Genomic DNA, 20,709 nt, shown 5'->3' with positions numbered 1-20,709 from the left:
TTTCATTTGGTGACTTCACTCTGACTGAATTATGCTCCCAATTCCCTGATCCCCAGTTCTGCTCCATCTCATGACGATTGATGCATTAAGGTGTGTGCTTTCACTCAGTCTCAAAAGATTATGTTCCAGTTTGTACTGCTTACATCCAGCAGATTTTACTTGGGATTACTTTAAAATAAAGCCGACAGCTTTACAAATGGTCTTCTCTAGTTTCCAAATGAGCAGATATTTAAAAATACGACTAGTAATATTCTATTTTTTCTTATAGTTAGGAAATCCTATGAAAAGACCAAAAGAAATCGATAAACTGACCTTTAAGTATTTTCTGATACAGCTTTTTCCTCCGTGCCATGGCCCAAAAACTACTAAAAAAAAACAAGGAGAAAACAAAACAAAATAAATAATAATCACTACCATGAGTGTTTCCAATCTTAAGGGCTCTGGGTGACTGTTTTGAAGTTGTGTAAATAATTAAGAACGAACGGTTTAACCAGTGTGATGCTTGTGAGTAAAAGTCTCCACCTATGTTTCAGAACATTGCACAGCTTGTCACATTTACACCACGTCACTGCCTATCATATGAACCAATCTTTACTCATGTTTCAGTAACCTTTACTAAAAGCTGCTGCCCTGCTGTTTTTTTCTAAATGAAATTAAATGCCTGGCACTCTTTTTCAAAGATTTGGATACAAATGGGTTTTTGGAGAACAGAAAGTACTGAGAAATGGACCAGCACATTGAGGGTTTTGGTCTTTTCATAGCAATAAAAAATATAGAAAAACTATTACCTTGCAATAGCTATTAAAAATGAAAATTACTAATTAAATATTAAAATTAATTAATTCAGATATTAAACATTCTCAGCACTCATTTAAGCCAAACAACTTCCAGCTGTTTTTGACAGCAGGTCAGACACCTCTGCATTTTTGAACAATTAGCAGTGGAACTCTGAGCAGTGCATTCTGGTCCTTTGTCGATTCAAATTGGACCAAAAGTGAACATTTCCATGGGGATTGGTCATTATTGCAAATAGCTGAGTGGATTGACTACAGCACTCATCACGGATGGCTGCAGGCCACAGTGATGGAAGAAGGAAAAGACCGAGCTTGAGAGAAACCTTTGTCATTTGATAACGCAGCATCTTACTGTCATGTCCGAATTTTTCATATTTAACTGGATTCTTTTAGCTGGTATTTATTGCATTTCTCTCTTGAAACTTTATTCTGAATTTGTAGCCCATTCAGGAGCACAGTTATAGTTTGTACAATATTTAAAAATGCAGTTGACTGAGCTGGTTGCTCTTCATATTCAATCTGGCTTCCCTCTAATTCCCGCTGGGCAAGTAAACATTATGTTACTGTTATGTAATCCAGACAGTTTTTCATTAAAAAGGTGGCTGGTATCAAGAGCATGAAAATCTTTTATTAAAAAAAAAAGGAAAATTACATTTGAGCACTTTAATCTGCTATAATACAGTATTTTGTTCTGATTGTATCCTGTAAAATGATTGTGTTTTGGAATCAAGTGTACAGTAAGGCCAATAATCATAGAGCTAATGTTGTATTTCATTGTTTTCAAATACCTCTCATGGAAGTATAAAATGTGTTTTCATTGTCTTTTTATTTATCTTGTGCCGAAATGTACTCAGTGGAGTCGACATTGGTCTTCATACTTTAGATTCGGTATGTGGGCAGTGTTTGCTAAAGACACATCTCATCTTCTCATCACTCTGTGGTGATGTAGGCACGTTGTAGATATCAGTGTAAACTTGGAGTAAATAGGAAGATGTTTTCTGGTCTCTAATGTTCATCAGTGAATTGTGAATAAGACAATAAATGTATAATTTTACTGTACTCTGATATTCTTGCAACTTTTGTGGTTTTGAAAATAGACAAATTGTGTATTTTCTCATATATAAGGCAGTTTATTTTAAATATAATATGATACAAATTTCATTATAGAAAAAATAATGCATAAAATGTTTGCGAAAAATGTTTGTGAAAAATATGAATTCATCATTTGTAGTGTTTATCGATGGAGGGCAGAGTTCACTTTTGAGCTTTCTTAGTTCCCCCTTTGCCACCTCCTTTGCCTCCTTTTTCTCCTTTTTCTCCTTTGTCTCCCTTTTCCCCTCTGTCTCCCTTCTCTCCAGATTTCTTCCCTTTCCCTTCACGGCCTTCTTTCTTGCTTCCTTCCTTTTCACCGCCCTTTTCACCCTTCTTCTTTGCTGATGCATCCTTTTCATCTCCTTTCCCCTCTTTGGCACCTTTGCCTTCTTTCTTGCTCTCCTTGCTCTTCTTCTCTCCTTTGTCGCCGTCCACTTTCCCGGAGACTGTTGTCACCTCCTCATTTTCTTCTGCTTTTGCAGCTGCAGGAAAACAAAAGGGAGAAAAAAAGGTCAGCGGCTTCATGGCAGCATTAGGTATCATCAGGGTCCATCCTTTAACACTAATTGGAAAGGAGAATTTAAAACAACAGAATGCCGGGCTGAGTAGGTTGCGTGTAATGAAGCACATCTGTTCTAATAAGCATGATCTATTTATTCTTTTAATGACGTTGTCTGAAGTGCTCTCTGGGTGAGAAATGGAAAACAAAAGTTTACAGTCACTTTTGAGGCAAAATGTTTTTCTCATTATTATTCAGGAGGCGACACCCCGGGCTGACAGAGGTAGCGAGGATGAATGTCTCCAGATTAAGGCTGGTGAAAGGTACATTTAAGTAGCAAATACAATTACATTAATATTTACTCATATCTCTTTTGAGCTTAAAGGAATAGTCATCACTGTATTCTGGACATTTGACCTTTTCTCACAAATTCTATAAATAAATACTTCCAGGTCATGAGCAATATATTTATGTCGTCCTTGGATCCGCCTTATTTTAATTAGTCGAATCAACTTGAATTTCCAACATGCACTAATAAACATTGAGCAAAGTGTGGGGGGAAGGGTTTACAGTGTACATGACCACTCAGCAGCAAACGGACATTCTTCAGGCCTCAGAATATTTTGTTACTTTTTGCATGTTTTGACTTTTTGAAGAGATTTACACATTTACAGAGTCACTTTGTCCGAAGGTAATCTGGACACCATGTGTACTTGCTTTTTGTTCAAGATTTCTCCAAAACAATTAGTTCTAAAGTTGTCAAACTTTGGTATGTGTGTAAGACCTGCCTCCAGAGACAGATAAGACAATCAGATTTTTTAGGGAGCTTTTACTGCGCTAAATGGCGGGAGACAACATTAGTCTAAAATTAGTGTCCGGTTAGCTTAGTTTATCATAAAGACAGGAAAAGGGAAAAAAATGTTCTATCCATGGGTAACAAAACCCACCTATCAGCACCTCTAAAACTCACTTATTAAAATATTTGCATATCTGGTTTTAAAACGGTAAGTTGTGGTTTCAGGGGAGTTAGACAGCTGGCGGAGATTTGCTGACAGCAGACAGCTAGCGGAGATTTCACAGTGATAACAAAACTGCAGGAAGTTACTGCTCCTGGCCGCAACTTAGGTTTTGTTGCTATTATGTGAACAAGCCACAGCATGTTAGCAAGTGAACTTTTCAGATGCTGTTAGGTGGGGTTTGTTACTTTCAGACAGAACCAGGCTAGCAGTCCTCCCCCCCATTTCCAGTCTTTATGCTCATCTAAAAGCTTTTTCACGCAGAGTTCCCTGTGAAAAACTGGGATACCTTTTAAGGAACCACTCACACATGCGGCTTCATTCAGGAACATTTCAGTCTTGCACCTTTTCATATATGCTATAGCAATGCTGGAATAGATGGGGCCAGGGACAGTAAATGACTGTAATCATAGGCAGCTAGTGGATGGTGGCAGAGAAGAGGATGTATGTGTATTTCATATACACCGAAACATGCCATTTCCTGCAATATGAGCCTTCAATCATGGTGAGGCTGCTCTTTCACAATAAAGCTCAGTGTATATTGCACTTACAGGCATTTTCCCTGAAATTAGAGGAACAAATTTCCCTGACTATTGATTCCTTCTCCCATTCACCCATGCAGGAAATGTTCCTGAACATTTAAGAGACAGACTGTGTGAAAGGGGTTTAAGATAACTTTGTGCTGTCTATAGTTACTTGTTCCATGGACAGATATGAGAGTTACATTAATCTTATATTGGACTAGCAGAAATTCCCGAAATATCAAAACTATTGCTCCCCAAAAGTGCATTTTCTTTGCAGCAAATATCCCCAAACCTGCCTTATAACACCAAAAACTATATATGCAAAGATAATCTTAAAGTTCAAAAGCTTCTAATCTTTACAGCTGATGCAAAATAGACCCTGCAGCCTCCTCCTTTTATACATCTACGTATTCCTCACTTAACTGTGTTTGCTTTGTTTTGTTTTATACTGTTTGTTTTTTGTATTTGTAATTTCATGAAAACAGAAGAAAATAAATAGTTTCTCGCTCTACCCTATGTTTTCAATTAATCCCTCAGAACATCGAGCACACTGCCTTTTCTTTCAGGCATCAGATTTGACAGACAGCTTTTCCACATGAAAGATGTATCTCTAAATTAAAATCACACTAAGCTAATTGGGTCCCACAGATCCCCCTGAAAAACATCTAACAGCCTCATATGAGAGTTATTAAATTACATGTATGGATCGGCAAGAAACATCAGCAACTATTGTTTAAAAGCTGTGAAAATTACATAAAACAAAATTCCAGTTGTGGCCAAATACAGCTTCTTGCTTTTTTGCTTGTTTTTTCTTTCTTTTTTTCTCTCCTTTTTTTTGTATGTTTTCCCAGCAGCAAATATTGCAGCAACACTGGATACACAAACACAAAGGCCAAGAAACTGAATGGCAAACACACACCAAATGTTAAAAGCTGCCGGAGGGGGTCAGAGTAAACCTGACATTATTTTAGTCGTGTCTTTTACTGCGCTGGGTGAATCCAGCTGACTTAAAATAATCAACCAACCATCAGAAGTCTGTGTACAGATTTCCTTGTGTTTTTTGACTGAATTCTGAACCAGTCTTCTGCTCTTATCCTTCATGCATTTCTCTTCCACACATAAACGTTTGTCTGCTGCCTCTTTCTCTTGTTTCCTTAGCCTATGTACCCATTTGAGTTTGACAAAACTTGACACAAATGTGCTCTGTGCTGGTTTAAAGTCTGTGTTGGTGACGGTTAAATGAAGAGCTGTAATTAAATATCAGATTTTAAAAAGCCAGATGTGTCTCAGACTCAGACGTTGCTCCAGTTTTGGTGAAAAAAAGAGTTGAGAAAAAAAATAATTTCAAGGCAACTGCCTTCACTAGATTTTTGAGTTTTTAATCAAACTCAAACTCATATGTTTTGAAATAAACTAAACAAAGTTTTGCTGACCTATGATCTTTTGTTGAGATAATTTACTTTTATTCTTTAAGTAAATTTGAAACCATGAGTTTTAGAAACCTCCAACTTGCAATTTGGACAGCAGTACTCATTTTTGCAGACACAATTGCTACATATTGCTCCTTTAAGAGTTTGATTTTGGGCTCAAAATTCTAGTTGCCTTGAAAGTTTTAGTTTTGTCAACTTCTTTGCTTTTACAGTGTTGAGTCGTGGTGCCTTTTTGCCCATGTGTCTTGTTCTTTACATATTGTGTAGTGGAATAATTAAAGGTTAACATTGCCTTCGACAAAAGGCCTTGGCCTTCACACCACCGATAAATGTCAAAAGTTCAGCTGAGCTAACGCCGGTGAAAGTTTTGATAAAACTTGAGGGCATTTTGACATTGTGGCATTTAAAAGAAAATCACAGTTCAGTCCGACTGCGGAAAAAAATAGTCAAAATTGTAAATGTAATCTCATGTTTCTGTTAGCAACAAACTGTTTCACTGATATCACAGATAATGCGTCCTGAGGAACAAAGCAGGACTTTTAACCAGACCAAATTCCTTTTCGCAAGTCCGTCACTCATCAGTCGACATGCTGTGAACCTCAAGTGACCTTTTCCTTGCCACCCTTTTGGAGTTATAGGGGACAGATGTGTGAGTTGAGTTGTTACAACAACTGCTGCAGCTGTCTGGTGGCACTGAGAACGTCTTCATTTTCATAGATTGCAGATCCGAGGAGCAGATTCACAACTACGCCTTTTCAGTCACTGTATTTATTCAATGTTTGTGTGAGCGCTTGTGAGGGAGATGGAGAGATGATATGAGCCTTTAATCCCTCCTTCTCTTTCTCTAAGTGTGTTTGCAACAGATATTGGCTGTGAAACTAGAAAGGCTCACAGCTTTCTTTTCTCATATTTCGTTCCAGATGCTTTTAACAGCTCGTAAGTATGTGGTAATAGAGGTGCAGATAAATTCTTAATGGAAAATGTTATTCATCCAAATCGTGCAAAAACTTGGTGAATTTACTTTAACACAAAGTCAAAATCCTTTTTATCCTTCTGCACATATGTGAACAGATTTAATAAGCTTATGTTAGGTGTAAAAATATATTCATGCACATATCCCAGAAGATAAGAGTGGGAATTTCTTGATCTGAATTTGTAACATTTAATTAACTGCTAAATTGTGTTGGATATTGCAGACTGCTCCGGAAGATCATTTCATAAGAGTACTGTTGCTTTGCATAATCAAGCCCCCATTTTAAAAAGAAACTTACAAAAGTATTGGTTGGCACTACCCCTGAAGAAAAGCAACAGGAGTTCCTGCACAGGAAGCTAAGCCATGTACTGGAGAGAGTCAGCGGCCAAACGTCCGTAAGACACCCCCAAAAAAGCAAACTTTAAAATTCAATATCAGTTTGGACACTATATGTAGAATATTTTCACCACTTTTCCTCGCCATTGGACAGCCTTTCCTGACAAGAAACTGCTGTTATATAAGCCAAATATCACTCTCTCCAAAGCGTCCAAACTCCACAGTCATTTTACCTTGGAGGACTTGGGGGTTGCTGGTCTACCATTGCCCTGATCTGTTAGTTTGTTTATATTGTTGAGTGACTTCTATGCTTTAAAAGATTGGTTCAAATTCACAAAAGTCACACAACAACACAAATAAACTGATCATTGGAGCCAGTGGTGGACTAGAAACTCGTTTCCTGCGAGGTAAAATGAATGTTTTTGACAATTGCGTTTGGCTTCTATAATGGTGGTTTCCCATCAGAAAAGGCTGTCTGACGGCAAGGTAAACCTTTGAAAATATTCTAAATACAGTGTACACTTAAACTGATGTTGATTTCTTTGGGTGGGACTTTTCCTAGGTGGCTAAATACATTTTTCTTCTAACCCTGTCCACGGTAGTACATTGCATAGCTGCCATCCTGGTCTCCAAACAGGGAGTGTTTCAGCTGCCAGCAACTACAGCTAATACACTGACTATTAAGTACCTCATACAGCCCCACTTCAAAAAATCTGAACTATCCCTTTAACATTCAACAGCACATTTCTCTGCAAGACTCTGTAGACTATTATTGCATGTTTCATCTCAGTGTACTGTAAACATGATTGGAGAAAAGCAGCAGTTTGCATATTGTACATTTATGTTGCCCTCCTCCTTAGTTAATCCAGAAGCAAACATTACAGTAGGTTTGTTTTCACTTCATGGTTGAGAGCAGCTAACCTCGCTCTTCATAATGGCTGCAGTCAGTGTACCTCCCTTTCAGCCCCCAGCTCTCCCCACCACATGGTTGATTGGTTATACAGTCACGGAAGAGCTTTTACTCCAGTGCACATCATATCAGTTCTCTGTGGTGACACTGGAGATATGGATGCTCTCACCACAGTGGATTTACCATGTGATCTTATTTGACACAGTTATCATGCAAGAAAAAACTTATTGACAGCTCGATGCTTTTTCTCCCATAATTAATTACACAATAACCAATGAATGTATTTGTGCACATGGCTGCATAATATACCATCGAGAGGAACAGGACAAGACAGATGTCAGTCCCTATCTGTCATTTTTCTTAACCTGAAAAAGCCACAGAGCTAAGCAGCTGAGACGACGGATACATGCAAGGAAACCGACCAAAATCCAGAGAGAAAGAGGAAAAACAAGAGATTTAATCACAGATGAGACCAGGGTTTGCTGACATCAGTGATCATATTTAATTTACACTAGCAGGAGATAGTGTGAATGATTTCCTTCATTCAAAGCTAATCAGAAAGCAACCAGGCACATAGAAAGTACAAACAGACATGCTGCATGCATCACCGTTTCCACTGCTTACAGTCAAGTTGAGTCCATTTTATTTATATAGTGCCAAATCATAACAAAGTCATCTCAGAACACTTTATGCTCTTTATAACAGTAGTAATTTCCTCACAATTTCCAATATTATCGAAATTATGTTCTCTTAACATTTTTTATGCAAATAAGAATGAAGCAAAATACATGCATCTATATCAAAAAGATCTAGGCCTCAAGAAAGAAGAGAGCCTCACAAAAATACAAAAGTCTAGCTGCCCTAAATAAATCAGAGTACTTTTACATGTGCTCTAGTGTCCTGGTTATGTTTTGCAAACATAATGCACCAAGATTATTCCATACAACTGAAGGATACTTTTATATATTTATTTGTCAGATTTTTCAAGGATGTGGTAATAGTCGGGGAGATGATCAAATGTACTGCTAGAATCACTTATAAAAGGTAATGAATAACAGGTTTTTGATGTCAAAACCAGGACAAGCCTCATAATCAGGATACTTGAGCATGTAAACACCCTCTTGCAGAAGCAGTACAATCTGTGTTTTGTAGCCACATTAAAAGTTTCATTTCTACTGCACACAGTTATTGCTGTACTACAACTCTACTATCAAGCAAAATTTGAAATACTTTTAGATTTTAAAATTCAAATTTTTCTGGCTATAAATTTTAAAAGTGATTTGGTAAGCATTTGAATGGAAGATGTATTTGTCTTTGCTTGAGTTTCCATTAGTAGAATTAGAATAGATGGGTGTTATGCATGAAGAGGACTTCTACAGTGTCTACTGATGTATAGACAGTGTTTTTTACTTCAATTTCCTCAATATTTCTCTTGATATGTTCATGCAAACGTGCATGAAGCAAAATATGTGCATCTATATTAAAAAGATCTAGGCCATAAGAAAGAAGAGAGCCTCACAAAAATACAAAAGTATAAACTACAAAAGTTCAGCAGTCCAAAAGAAATGAAGTTTGCAGAAGCAGTACAATCTGTATTTTGTAGCCACAATAAAAGTTTCATTTTCAACTGCATACAATTACTGGTGTTATACACTCCCCTACCAAACAAGATTCTAAATATTTTTAGATCGGAAAATTCAAATTGTGCTCTGTTTTCTGGCTACAAATTTCAACTGTGATGTGGTGAGCATTTTCATGAGATATTTATATTTCCAGCAATAGCATTTAAGGAAGACCAGATTGACTGACTGCAGGACAGATGGCTGTTGAGATGCATGAAGGAGACTTTTACAGTGGCCCCCGATGTATACACCGTATTTCTTAAAGTCACTTGGCCAATAAGAAAGAATAGGAAAGGTGAGAAAGAAGAAAAGTCATCCCGTCTCTGACAAAGTGAGGGAGCTGGGGTGCTCCTCGCTGACCCTAGATACTGACAGCTGGCTGTTGTTAGCGCTTTGACTTTGAACCTGCTCAGAGACTGTCTGTACTGCAGAAGAAGCATCTGGGGTCGCTGGAAGAAAAGAAGAGAAGAGAAGCAAAGAGAAGAGAAGAGAAGAGAAGAGAAGAGAAGAGAAGAGAAGAGAAGAGAAGAGAAGAGAAGAGAAGAGAAGAGAAGGAAATTTAGTATAATAGAGCAGAAAACAGAGCAGAAGAATTGAAACAAGTGCAGCACACTGAGATGGGAACATGTGAGATGAAAGGAGGTGACAGTAAAAATTTAAGAAATTAAAGCTGCCCTAGAGAAGAAGTTATATAAAAAGACAGCTGTCCTCTTAGCCCTAATCAAAAAGTGGGACTACAACAACCAAGAGCCATGTAACACCCTGCAGATTTGCAAAAATGTAATTCTGGTAATAAATTCACATCAGTAGCTCTCCAACCACAGAGAGATGGACTCACTGCAGTTATATCTTCTGCTTTTCAGGTTTTTAAGTTGTGCTTTAGTGTAAAGCTGTCACAGGGGATATAATGTACTCTGTGCAGTTCATTAATATCACAGGACTTAAATGTATCACTTCTGTATGCAGCCACCAGCATTTGAAGTTGCAGCTTAAAGCAGAGATTTAAAAGAAATGGTGGCACAACGTACAATCAAATTAGCCGCAAACATTCCAGAAAATCGGACATCAGAGCTTGTTAATATTAGCACTTTAACAGAGTGATATTAATACTGGTAAGTTACGAGAGGTACTTACATCCTGGGATCTCAGTCAGCTCATTCAGAGGTGGCACTGTCTCTAACGTGTTGGCGTATTTCTTGGCAGCCTGTCTTTGCGCGTGCCGTGCCTCGATTTCCTTTTTGGTTCTCGGGATTCGACATTTGAATATACAACACAGAGTGATGACTGAAAGAGAGGGTAGAAACATGGACACATGGAGTTTATTTGAAGGACACATGTCGATAATTGCAGCATATTACACACAATTCAGATTACAACACAAGTTTTATTTGCCCAGTTCTTGAGATAGCCATCTCTGAGATTTCTGCCTGTTTGCAGCGCCCACAGCAGTTAGAAATGACATTTACAAAATTGAATAACAGTTCTGCAGTTCTTACAGAAATAATATTTCTGTCATTCCAGACAATCCACAGACATCACTATGAGCAGTACTTGTTGGAACTACTTTCTACTCTCTAAATCCTCTCCTTGAAAACTGTTGACAGCGAGGTCTGTGGATTATCCAGAGCAATGAAGATATTGTTTATGTACAAGACTTTACTGTTGATTCTGTGTCAGCCATAGTGTTGAGGTTCTAGGAATAGAATGGCAGTCAGTAAGCCTACAACTAATGTCTGTACTGACATTAAATTTTATGACTTTGGTGCTCTCCTGACTTTTTTTTCCCAGTAGGTCGAAGTTTTCAATTATCAAGTCAAATTTTGTAGACATTCATTGTTTCCAGATGTTGAATTTGAATGACTTTGGTGATCCTCTGACTTTTCCTCTATAGTGCCACCAAGAAGTTGAAGTAATGTCTCAATGTTACTCTAAATAATTTTTTTGTTAAGTTCACTTACAGTAATCTTACAAGTATACTTGCAGTATAAAATCTATTAAACTAGTAGTTTACAGAAAGTATACATACAGGTATACTTCTGTAAACTAAACAGTGGGCTATAACTCGTAAACTAATAGTATACCAATATGTTCACTTGTAGTGTAGTTCACAGTGTCGCAGTACAAAATAAAACTTTGATGTAAACTAGCTGCATACTCAAAGTTTACTACTCTCTTACACTTAAAGTACACTTAAAGTATACTTTCATAAACTACAAATTTGACTACTATTACATCAAAAGTAAACTAAAAGCATAAATAAGTTTACTTACAGTACACCATTAAGTATACTTTCATAAAATAAAAAATGAGCTAGAAGTATATAACAAGTAAACTAACAGAATACCTGTAAGTTCACTGTATAGTAGCAGTACAAATTAAAACTTAGGTGTAAACTATTTACTATTTAACTATTTACTTTACTTTTATATTACTTAAGTTAACTACTCTTATACTACAAGTACACTTTTATAAACTAAAACGTGGGACAATTTACACACTAACAAGTATACTAATCATACATTGTAGTACATAAAGATTACTTGGGAACTCGTTAAAATACAGTTTTTAGTCCTTTGAGCACAAAAAACAGATTCTATTAACTTCTCTTGTTGAACTCATAGATTTAAAATATCAAAATGAGACCACATTTATCTCACTAGAGGCAAGTGTGAGAGTATTTGCCTAATTTGACTGAACTGACCGAAAACCTAGGCTAAAGATCCTCAGTCAGTTTTGTAACAAATCATAAAGTAATACCAAATGCCTATATGATCACCTTGGACTCTGGTTTGTTGGTTCAGATTTAGAAACAACATCTGCATTTTAAACCTAAACCTACAATGAAGCCATTTAATGAGTCTCTCCTCCTCATTCTGCAGTGGCTGTTGTTACTTGGTTGACGCGCCCCTGAAAACACCTCTCTTTCCTGACATAATATCAGTGTAATTACCACTAATCACACTGTGCTTGATAATCACATAATTGCATCTTTGGCCTGCAGTTATTTCTCAAGATAGCTGCGTATCAAAGAAGGGTTTGCAAAGGTGACAACACACTGATTTCATGAGATGTACTGACCAACTGCTAAAACAAACACCGCAAAGATGCCGATGACTTGCCATAATCGCAGCCCCCAGAAAACAACAGTCTCTGAGGTGACAGGGTCCGGTTTCTTTGGGGGATCTGTGGGTAAAAGCTGTGGAAAATAAAGAGACAACATTTATTTTTTTAATTAGAAACCTCCACAGCAGTGAGCGGTTTTACAACAAGGAGTAAACAAGTTGTTAGAGTAACTCAAGATCCAAGAATTGTGCTCAGGTCTTCGTGTGGTGCTTTGATGTTTTGGCGGTTTAGTTTGTCAGTAAAATAATTAGTCTAAGATCTGACTTAAAGTGAAAATGAATTAATTATGAACTCTGTTTGAGTCTAACATGCATATTATGGTCATACATTAACATATAAAAAGAGTCTGAGGTCATCTAAAGGGCACAGATCACCGACTCTAACACCACCGCTGATCCCTAATCACCGGTCTAAGTCTGACAACTTCTAATTGGTTGGTTGGTATGCTCTTGTTTGACCAAATTCTCATTGGTACGACAGTAGCTGGTGTTACTTTAATAAGCAGAGAAGCTTCTCAATCCATTATTGTCAGTGGAGGGACATATGCAGACCTCATCTATTTTATTTCTGAGTGATAGGACATTTTCTGAACATTAACTCGGCCACAAACTAATTGACAGCATGTCAAAGAATCAGCACAAATCGCTGCATTGGCCCCCAACCTCACAGGACAGGAGAGCTGAGTGGATAAAAAGTTTATTTTGGATGAAAACACGTCCGGATTTTACTGAGGGCTGAAACTGCTGAAACTCAGTGATGGATCAATACCAACTTTCTATGATGCAACTTCAAAGCTGAAAACTGTAAGTTTTGCCATGTTGTTATTTTCTTTGGTGTTTATTAGGTTATCCTGTTGAATTTGGTGTTAGTATGTTGCTAATGTGGCAATGCCTACAGGTTGGGGTGATGTTGGATTGATGTTGTAATATTAAGGGACAGTCAAGAGCAACTGTGTGACTGTTAAGCCCAAATTTGAAGGCAGCTAAACAATGATAGTAATAATAGTAGGGTGGATGTCAGTGACTGCTGCTTCATGTTGCTTTTTGTGGAAATTTATACTGCAGCATAAGCTGTGTTAGCATTAGCTTTGCTTGCACACAGAATGTCATGTCATGTGTGCGTTTGCATTGCTATTGTATGTAACATCAAAGTTACCTGATGGACATGCAGGAATCCATGTGCATAGCAAGGTTATGTAACATTAGCACCCATTAAGACTAGCAGATAGAGTCACTCAGTACACTGTGGCTGATTTAGAGATAACATTTCCCCATTAATCAGTTGTTTGGTTGAAAAGCAGGTCATTTCAATTGACCAAGATTTTCTTTAGTTTACTAGAGCCCTAACCCAGTTATCACAAGAGCCACATAACCAAAATGCTCAATGACCATTTCAGTCTCCTTTCAGCAAAATCTGTCTAACATGTTTATACAACCACGTTTTATTATAATGGTTGATATATTTATTTAATTTATTATCTAATTATTTGTCAGTTCCTGACAGAAAGAAAATCCAAGGTATTGGCAAAAAAATTAAAAAACAAAAGGCCCTGGTAAAAAAAAAAAGGTTTTTATCATTTCTTAAGCCACTGCATGAAAACAAACACCCACATAACCTGAAAGTTTCTGTGACTCTGTCTCCACCTGAATCTCCCCTTAAACTCCACAGTAACAAGAAGCTCAAGAAGTCTCCAGCTTCTCTTCATGACAGTCTTAGATGTTCTAATCCTTTGATGCTTAAGTTGGATCGATAGCATCCAAAACAAACACTTTTCGCATTTAAAAATATCTCTTCCAAGAGCTGGGGGATTAGGGAACAATCAAATATAAAAACTGTGTGTGTTTTTGTGTTAGATGAGTGGTTCAGATCACTACTTTTCCACCAGAGTATCAGTTACCAGATAAATCATAGTGACGATTTCCCCCTGTCCACAGTATATTGATCACTTGATGGGATGATACAAGGTTGTTTTGGAAACTCTATACTTTAGTCTATAAACCAACAAGTGATGGATCAGAAAATGGATACTTATTAGATTTGCTTCTTTTCACTGATACCACCATTATGTGGTGAAATAGAAAAATGCTCTAAGAATAAACCAAGACAGTGATAGTAAACACCAACAACTGAGGCTCTGCAGAAGATGAAAACATAAAACGGAATAAGTTTGCTTTCCCAGAGAACACCAGCTGGGATTTCAACACTGATATCAAGTTAAAAAATGTTTGATATTTAGGCTGAATATTCATGACCTCTTTTTCACCCTCAATCAGCTAAAATGTAGTTACAACATCAGCATGTCACAACACATTTTGTTTAAACATTTTGATGATTTGTTCAGTTGTAGGTTGAAAAAGAGCTGATATTTAGTTTCTCCAAAGCCATATAGTAGGTGAAATCTGGACATTGTAATGATAAATGTTTTAATGTAAAATAAAAGAATTGCACTTCTTGCTGTGGCCTAATGTGCATATGCAAGTACACAGGTGTATTGATAACAGCTTTGACTTCTCCAGGATATATGCATAAAATACAGAGCAACAAAGAAATGTAAATTAACAGAAAGATGTGATGGATGAGTGGGTTAAACACAGGACTTTCATCTAACCTTGTGTTTGACCTTTTTTTTCAGGCTTTCAGCTGAGGAGGCAGTTTCTTAGTGAGGGACCAAAGCGACAGTAGGATATTATTTAATAAATTGCACAGTGTGGTCTGTACTGAAGCTGAGTTCTCCTGCTGCCAGTGAGCAGCAGGAGAACTCCAGCATCCAGCATCCAGTGATAACACAGGATGCTGGAAGATCTACAGGCTATTTCAGCTTAGATTCTAGTCTGCACCTTTGCTTAGCCAGTGGTTGTGCTTGATTGGTATTTTTGTCACATCACGCCATGTCCTGGCCGACAAAGCAATAGCTATCGGCTGGGGCGGTTATACAGGGCAACATGGGTGTCAGAAGTCACTGCCAGCATGGCTCTGTGAGCAGCAGAACTCAGCAATATTCCTTTGCTATATTGAATGAGAAGGCACGCACTGGGGAATTTATCGCTTCAATTGACAGTATTTACTATCAACACTGATTGGACATCCACATGAAAAGTGACAATTTATCCCATTTAGGGTCAGACAGTGGAATGTGTGCAGTCTTACAAATATCTTGAGACAATTATTGACTCAAAACTGAACTCTGAAGGAAACTGTGAAGTCATCCGCTAAAAGGAGCACCGGCATTTGAAAAAAACTGTCCTATCACCACGCCATGATGAGGCTTTTACTGAATCGATTTTATCTCTTTCTTTGGTGTAATAGTTTCAAAACCTATCTTTAAAGGATGGAAACTATCTGAACTAAATTGTTTAATGGTCTTGTGGGCTGATTTGTGAGTCACAGCTTAACCCAGTGTCCCTGTGCGCCAGACAGTTGCAGTGGATAACCAGCTCAATTTTAAATGACAACACCCACCCTTTTCACAGTTAATTTCAGCTTCCTCCTTCTGGACGGAGATTTATAGTCCCAAGGTGTAGAACAAAGCTGTATAAAAATAGTTTTGTTGCAGCAGCCACCACTCAGGGGTTGTAACACAGATTTTCTGCTGTGTGTAAAGAGTGTTTTCTTATTGTTTATTTCTAAATTTTGAAGTCCTTGGAGCCTTTGAGTATGTTTATCATGTCTTCCTTAAGCCCTCAAAAAGACAATTGTTCTTCCATTGAACCTCTTGTCACAGGCTGTGAGACTCCTAAATTCATTCTCTACACTACATCATACTTGTATTTTTGTGATTTATTATTTAAGGAAATTAACCATGTTAAATTAAAAGTAGCCTACATAGAAAAAACTAAGGCCCCACCTCTCACTGGGGAAATAACCAATCATATTTGAGGAAAATGAGGTGGCACTTGGAGTAACCAATCAGATTTCAGGGGTGACCAGTGCCCCGTCATTCCCCACCTCCAGAAATGTCTCTGCTACTTAGTGGAGGGTGTAACCAGAAGTTAGCTGGCTCGGCCGGAGGAAGGCGCTGTATGCATTCATCCTGGTAATTTCTTTACAGCAGGAAGTGGCTTTTTTGGCTTCATGCACCACTGAACAACTTTCATAGGAATGAATGGAGCTTCTGGCACAGTATCCAGATCTCCTTTAGACATCCATGCTTCTGGCTCCAAAAAAAAAACCAAGATAGCAAGAGTCAAAATGCCAAATTCGAGGCTTTAAAGTACTTGTCCACAAAATAATGGGTCACAGTGGTTACATCCACGTACCCAAAAAATGAGCAGAAGCTGCTCATTTTCAAACTGTGGGTGAGCTGCACTGGTGTGGCACAGAGCCACTGCAGGGGAGGAATGGGTGGCCAGTGAAAAAATACAGAGTGAAACAAAGTCAAATGAATATGATTTATGCAAGGAAAAAAACAAACAAAAGTTTGCTGATGCTATCATTCTGACCTTCATTAAATTTGTTTGTCTCCTTCTCTTTTAGTTGCATCGCCTGTCATTGTTCATTTTTGTCAGCTTCTGAAGTGTGACATGCCAGAAAAAGTTTGACAACCACTGCAAAAGGTTACCATAACACTGTCAGCACCGGGGCAAAATAACCTGTTGTCTTTGTTCAGGTTTGTTAGACCCAATAGGCTTCAACAAGCCAACGTGCCAAAAAAGAGCCTTGATACTGTTTGTCTGTTGAGGAGGACACAAGAGGTGCAGCAGAACTTGAATAAAGACGCTGCAAAGAAAATGATCTGAATAAGTTCAGTGTACACTCATGTTGTTGGAACTCCCACAGAAGGATTAGTGTTGATGGAGATATGTAGCCCTGTTCTTAAATACAATAACGATTTTGGCCTCAAGAGTGATTATGTAATGCTAAGTCCTTTCCTCCGGAGGGGCATTTCATGTGGCGGGATTAGTGGCTTTAAGCCTCAAGTTTTCTTTTGGTGGAATAAACAACAAACTCAGATGCACACTGACCTCAGGTTACCTCATCATATACCCAAATGTATTTGGATATTGTTGGTTGGTTGGCTGGTTTGTTCATTCAGTGTTCATGTTCATTCAGCGACATAATTCTTCCTCAAGTAAGAGTTCTTTTTAGTTTTTCTTCAAAAAAAAATCTTTAGGGCCTAATCAAAAAAGATTAGTATAATTGATGGAGGATTAACACCTAAAAATAGAAAAATCTGCATTGTGATACTTCGTTAATGCACTTGTAAACAGCAAAGGACCGATTACTAAGTAAAGACTTACAAAAGGCTACCCTGTATAAAGGATATGTGCATGCTTACAGTATTTATATTCTGCCTTTCCTGATGCTTAGATCCAATTTTTTTAAATTTGTATTGAGCTGGTATATAGTCTGAAACTATCGATCTGGCCCTCGGTATCAACAGAATAAAAAACGTATTAATTAAGCATCTTCCACCAACTTGAGCTTCACTTTTCCCACTTATTGAAAGTTCTAAATGCATCGTATGAGCAGCTGGAGGGAGGCTGTTTCTCAAAATTCCTGTGCTTTCTCTGACTTTTTGTCATAGCCAGTTGTTTTCTTTTTTCTTTGTTTGACAGGCCTGCTCTGCACCACACTCATCAGCACAGTACAAACCCACTGAGCGAGAGGACAAGTGTGAGGAAAACAGCCTGGAGGAGCAGTCGATTTCAACATCTACTGTGGTGAAAAAAGGTTTTATTTTGATTGGTTAAAAAAAAAGATGATTTTGGTGAGTTTTATTTTGTTTCTGTCTGTCGAATTTAAATGAAATGTGTTTTAAGGAGTTAACAAGACAACTAGAGCTCGTCTTCTGTAAAAGAGAGAAACTCGAAGGTGTGAGGATATGTCCTTTTTTTTTGACATTTTGGATTAAGTTAATTTAGTTTATTTTGTCGCAGCTCACACATATCTCCCAGCTTTTATATAATTGCATTTAACCATAGTTTTCTTCTTTTTCTTTTTTTTTGACTGGCAGTAGCTGCTGGTATACGATAAAACTTCAATTTTGAGTCATTACCTCTTCAATTCTGGCACCAACAACAGACGAAGATGACATTTTAGTTTGGTTATGTGGCTCTGTGTTTGCCTCCAATTTTCCCTTTGTTTTGTCTCCAGCTAGCACTGTGACAAGATCATGACGTCAGCACTATACAGGTCTTTTGATCTGGCCTTCAGTATAAACAGGATCAAAATTATATTTATTCATTAAGCATCTTCTACCACCAACTCTGGCTTCACTTTTCCTACAAGTTCTGAATGCGTCATGTAAGCAGCCAGATAGAGGCCGTCTTTAGTTTCATGTGCTCTCTCTGACCTTCTGTAACAAACTCAAGTGTTTGTTTGCTGCAGAGCAAAGTTCAGTGGAGGTTACATGTAAAAGACTGGGTCAAATGGAATACATATTAATAAATATAAACACAATATTTTATCCATTGCTTCTGAGTAAACCCATCGATGGGATTTATGGGGTTACTCAGTCATGACCAGTTTTTCCCTAATGCACAATGTGTTACTTCTTCCACTAAGAGTCACTCTCACATTGAAACAGTAACAAAGGACATACAAGCACACGTACTTACATTTCAGTACTTGCAGATACAAACCAGCCATCACAGGTCTTCCAATTACTTAAAAAAACATGATTTATTTTCATCAGATGTTTGTAACTTTCTGAATGCAAAATTGTTTTTGCTTTTCCCACTGCTAGCATTAGCAACTCTGTGTTTTGTTGGGGTTTTTTTAGATGTTTTATCAAACTGCTTGTGTTGAAGGAGCTACTTTTTGTAAAGTGGTGTGTGTGTGTGTGGTGGTACTGGAGTACTTTTATGAGTACAAGAGTACAAGTACATGAGCACAGTAATGGATGCACAATAATGTTATTGATGCATCCCAAGTTTTAAGTATTAAGCTTTTAAAAATTGCTGGAAATATTTGGGCTAATGTGTGTACACAACTCAACAACATATATAACATATGTTTACCTCTTTTAGACACTTTAATGCAGAAATGTTAAATATTATAGTTTTAAATCTGCAATTTATTGTATAATGTCGTGTCTGGTTTGTCTATAGTTTGTTTCTAACATGTCTATAACCACAACTAATGATTCCTTTTAGTGTAATGTAATTTGAATATTTTGTCAGTGATAATATGGTATGAATTTCTACACAATGTACTATATAGAAAGTAAATAAATTATCTGTTTTTTGTTTTAGAAAATAGATTTCAGCTGCCTCTTTTGTGGTCAGAACACTAGTATCATATCGTCTGCAATGTAACCCTGTTCTCTTCAGCTCAAAAGCACAAAAACAACTTGTCATACCAGGAATCGTCATACTCATCCCCCTGTTTGCATCCATTTAAACACACGTATGGCAGGTCATGTAAGACCACATAATGTATCAGGTTTCAACATACTGTCCTCGTCAAGTAAGGCAAGCAACAATTCTGGCGACCAAACAGTATCACATAAAGCCACAGCAGAACACCTGCAGCCGTCTCCGGAGAGAGACCTGTGGAGGACATGCTGATGCAGCAGCTCTTACCTCAGGATCCGGGATCTGGGAGAACACGGAGGACAAACACTGAGACAGCAGCACTGCTCCCCAGCCCCGCAGTAGGGGCTGAGGTGGACACACAGGCTGATCCCCAACCATTCTCTCCCTGCAGCCACCCTGCCCCCTCGCTCCTTCTCTTCCTCTGTCTCTTCCTCTCTTCTTCTTTCTCTCTGTCTGCCTGCCCGCCTGCACTGGCGCCGTACACAGGACAGGACCACAATGGCCCTGGGTGATTAATGGTTACTATGGTGCTGACGGCTTCCTCCCATCCACATGTGTTTCTGCTGCTCTGCTCCTCTATGTCCTCAGCCTTTCTCCCCAACAAAACTGCAGGAACCCAAAGACACACTGGCGGTCGCACCACTGCAGGCAGCTCGAAACTGCTCCACTACAAAGGAGGAAGCCTGCCCTGCTGTTGGGGACATTAATTAATTAATAGACCTGGTGTGGTTTACAGCCAGCTCATCCTGGCAGGCAGTTAACACAGCGTGTGGGGGGTTGGGCTGTACAGTTCACCATGAGGTTGTTGGCCTGCGCAGGACAGTGAAGCTAAAGGCTGCGAGCGTCATCTTGTTTATTGTCTAGAATCTGGAGTGTAAAAATCCTCTCGGCCTTGTTTCCTCAGTGTGGTGTGAGGAGCACTCTCTCGCCTAAGGAAAGAGCAAAAACAATTGAGTCAAACATTTGAATTCAACTCTTTTTATTTCAAGGTTTTCAGTTTGGTTTTTGAGTGTGTTTGGTATGTGGCCAGTTTAATCTGCATCTTTTTCTGTAATGTTTGCAGTGATGTCAAAGTAGGGGTGGGAATCTCTTGGCAGATCATGATTTGATTCTGATTCAGAGGGCTATGATGTG

General features: G+C 38.2%; 1 protein-coding gene across 1 annotated transcript; it reads right to left on the bottom strand.

The window, feature by feature from the left end:
* Positions 1-7: 7 nt before the first annotated feature.
* On the bottom strand, positions 8-20,372 carry tmie (transmembrane inner ear). The gene is made up of 4 exons (XM_084732993.1): positions 19,843-20,372; positions 12,275-12,392; positions 10,331-10,480; positions 8-2,368 (listed from the first exon to the last, which is right to left on the bottom strand). The coding sequence occupies exons 1-4, from the start codon at positions 19,951-19,953 to the stop codon at positions 2,049-2,051; spliced, it is 699 nt and encodes a 232-aa protein (XP_084589119.1). The 5' UTR covers positions 19,954-20,372; the 3' UTR covers positions 8-2,048.
* Between the last annotated feature and the right edge of the window lie 337 nt (positions 20,373-20,709).

The sequence above is a fragment of the Lutjanus erythropterus genome, chromosome 12 (genome assembly GCF_056507025.1).
Source record: "Lutjanus erythropterus isolate fLutEry1 chromosome 12, fLutEry1.hap2, whole genome shotgun sequence".
Taxonomy (NCBI): domain Eukaryota; kingdom Metazoa; phylum Chordata; class Actinopteri; order Lutjaniformes; family Lutjanidae; genus Lutjanus; species Lutjanus erythropterus.
This window is presented reverse-complemented; position numbering and strand designations above follow the sequence as displayed.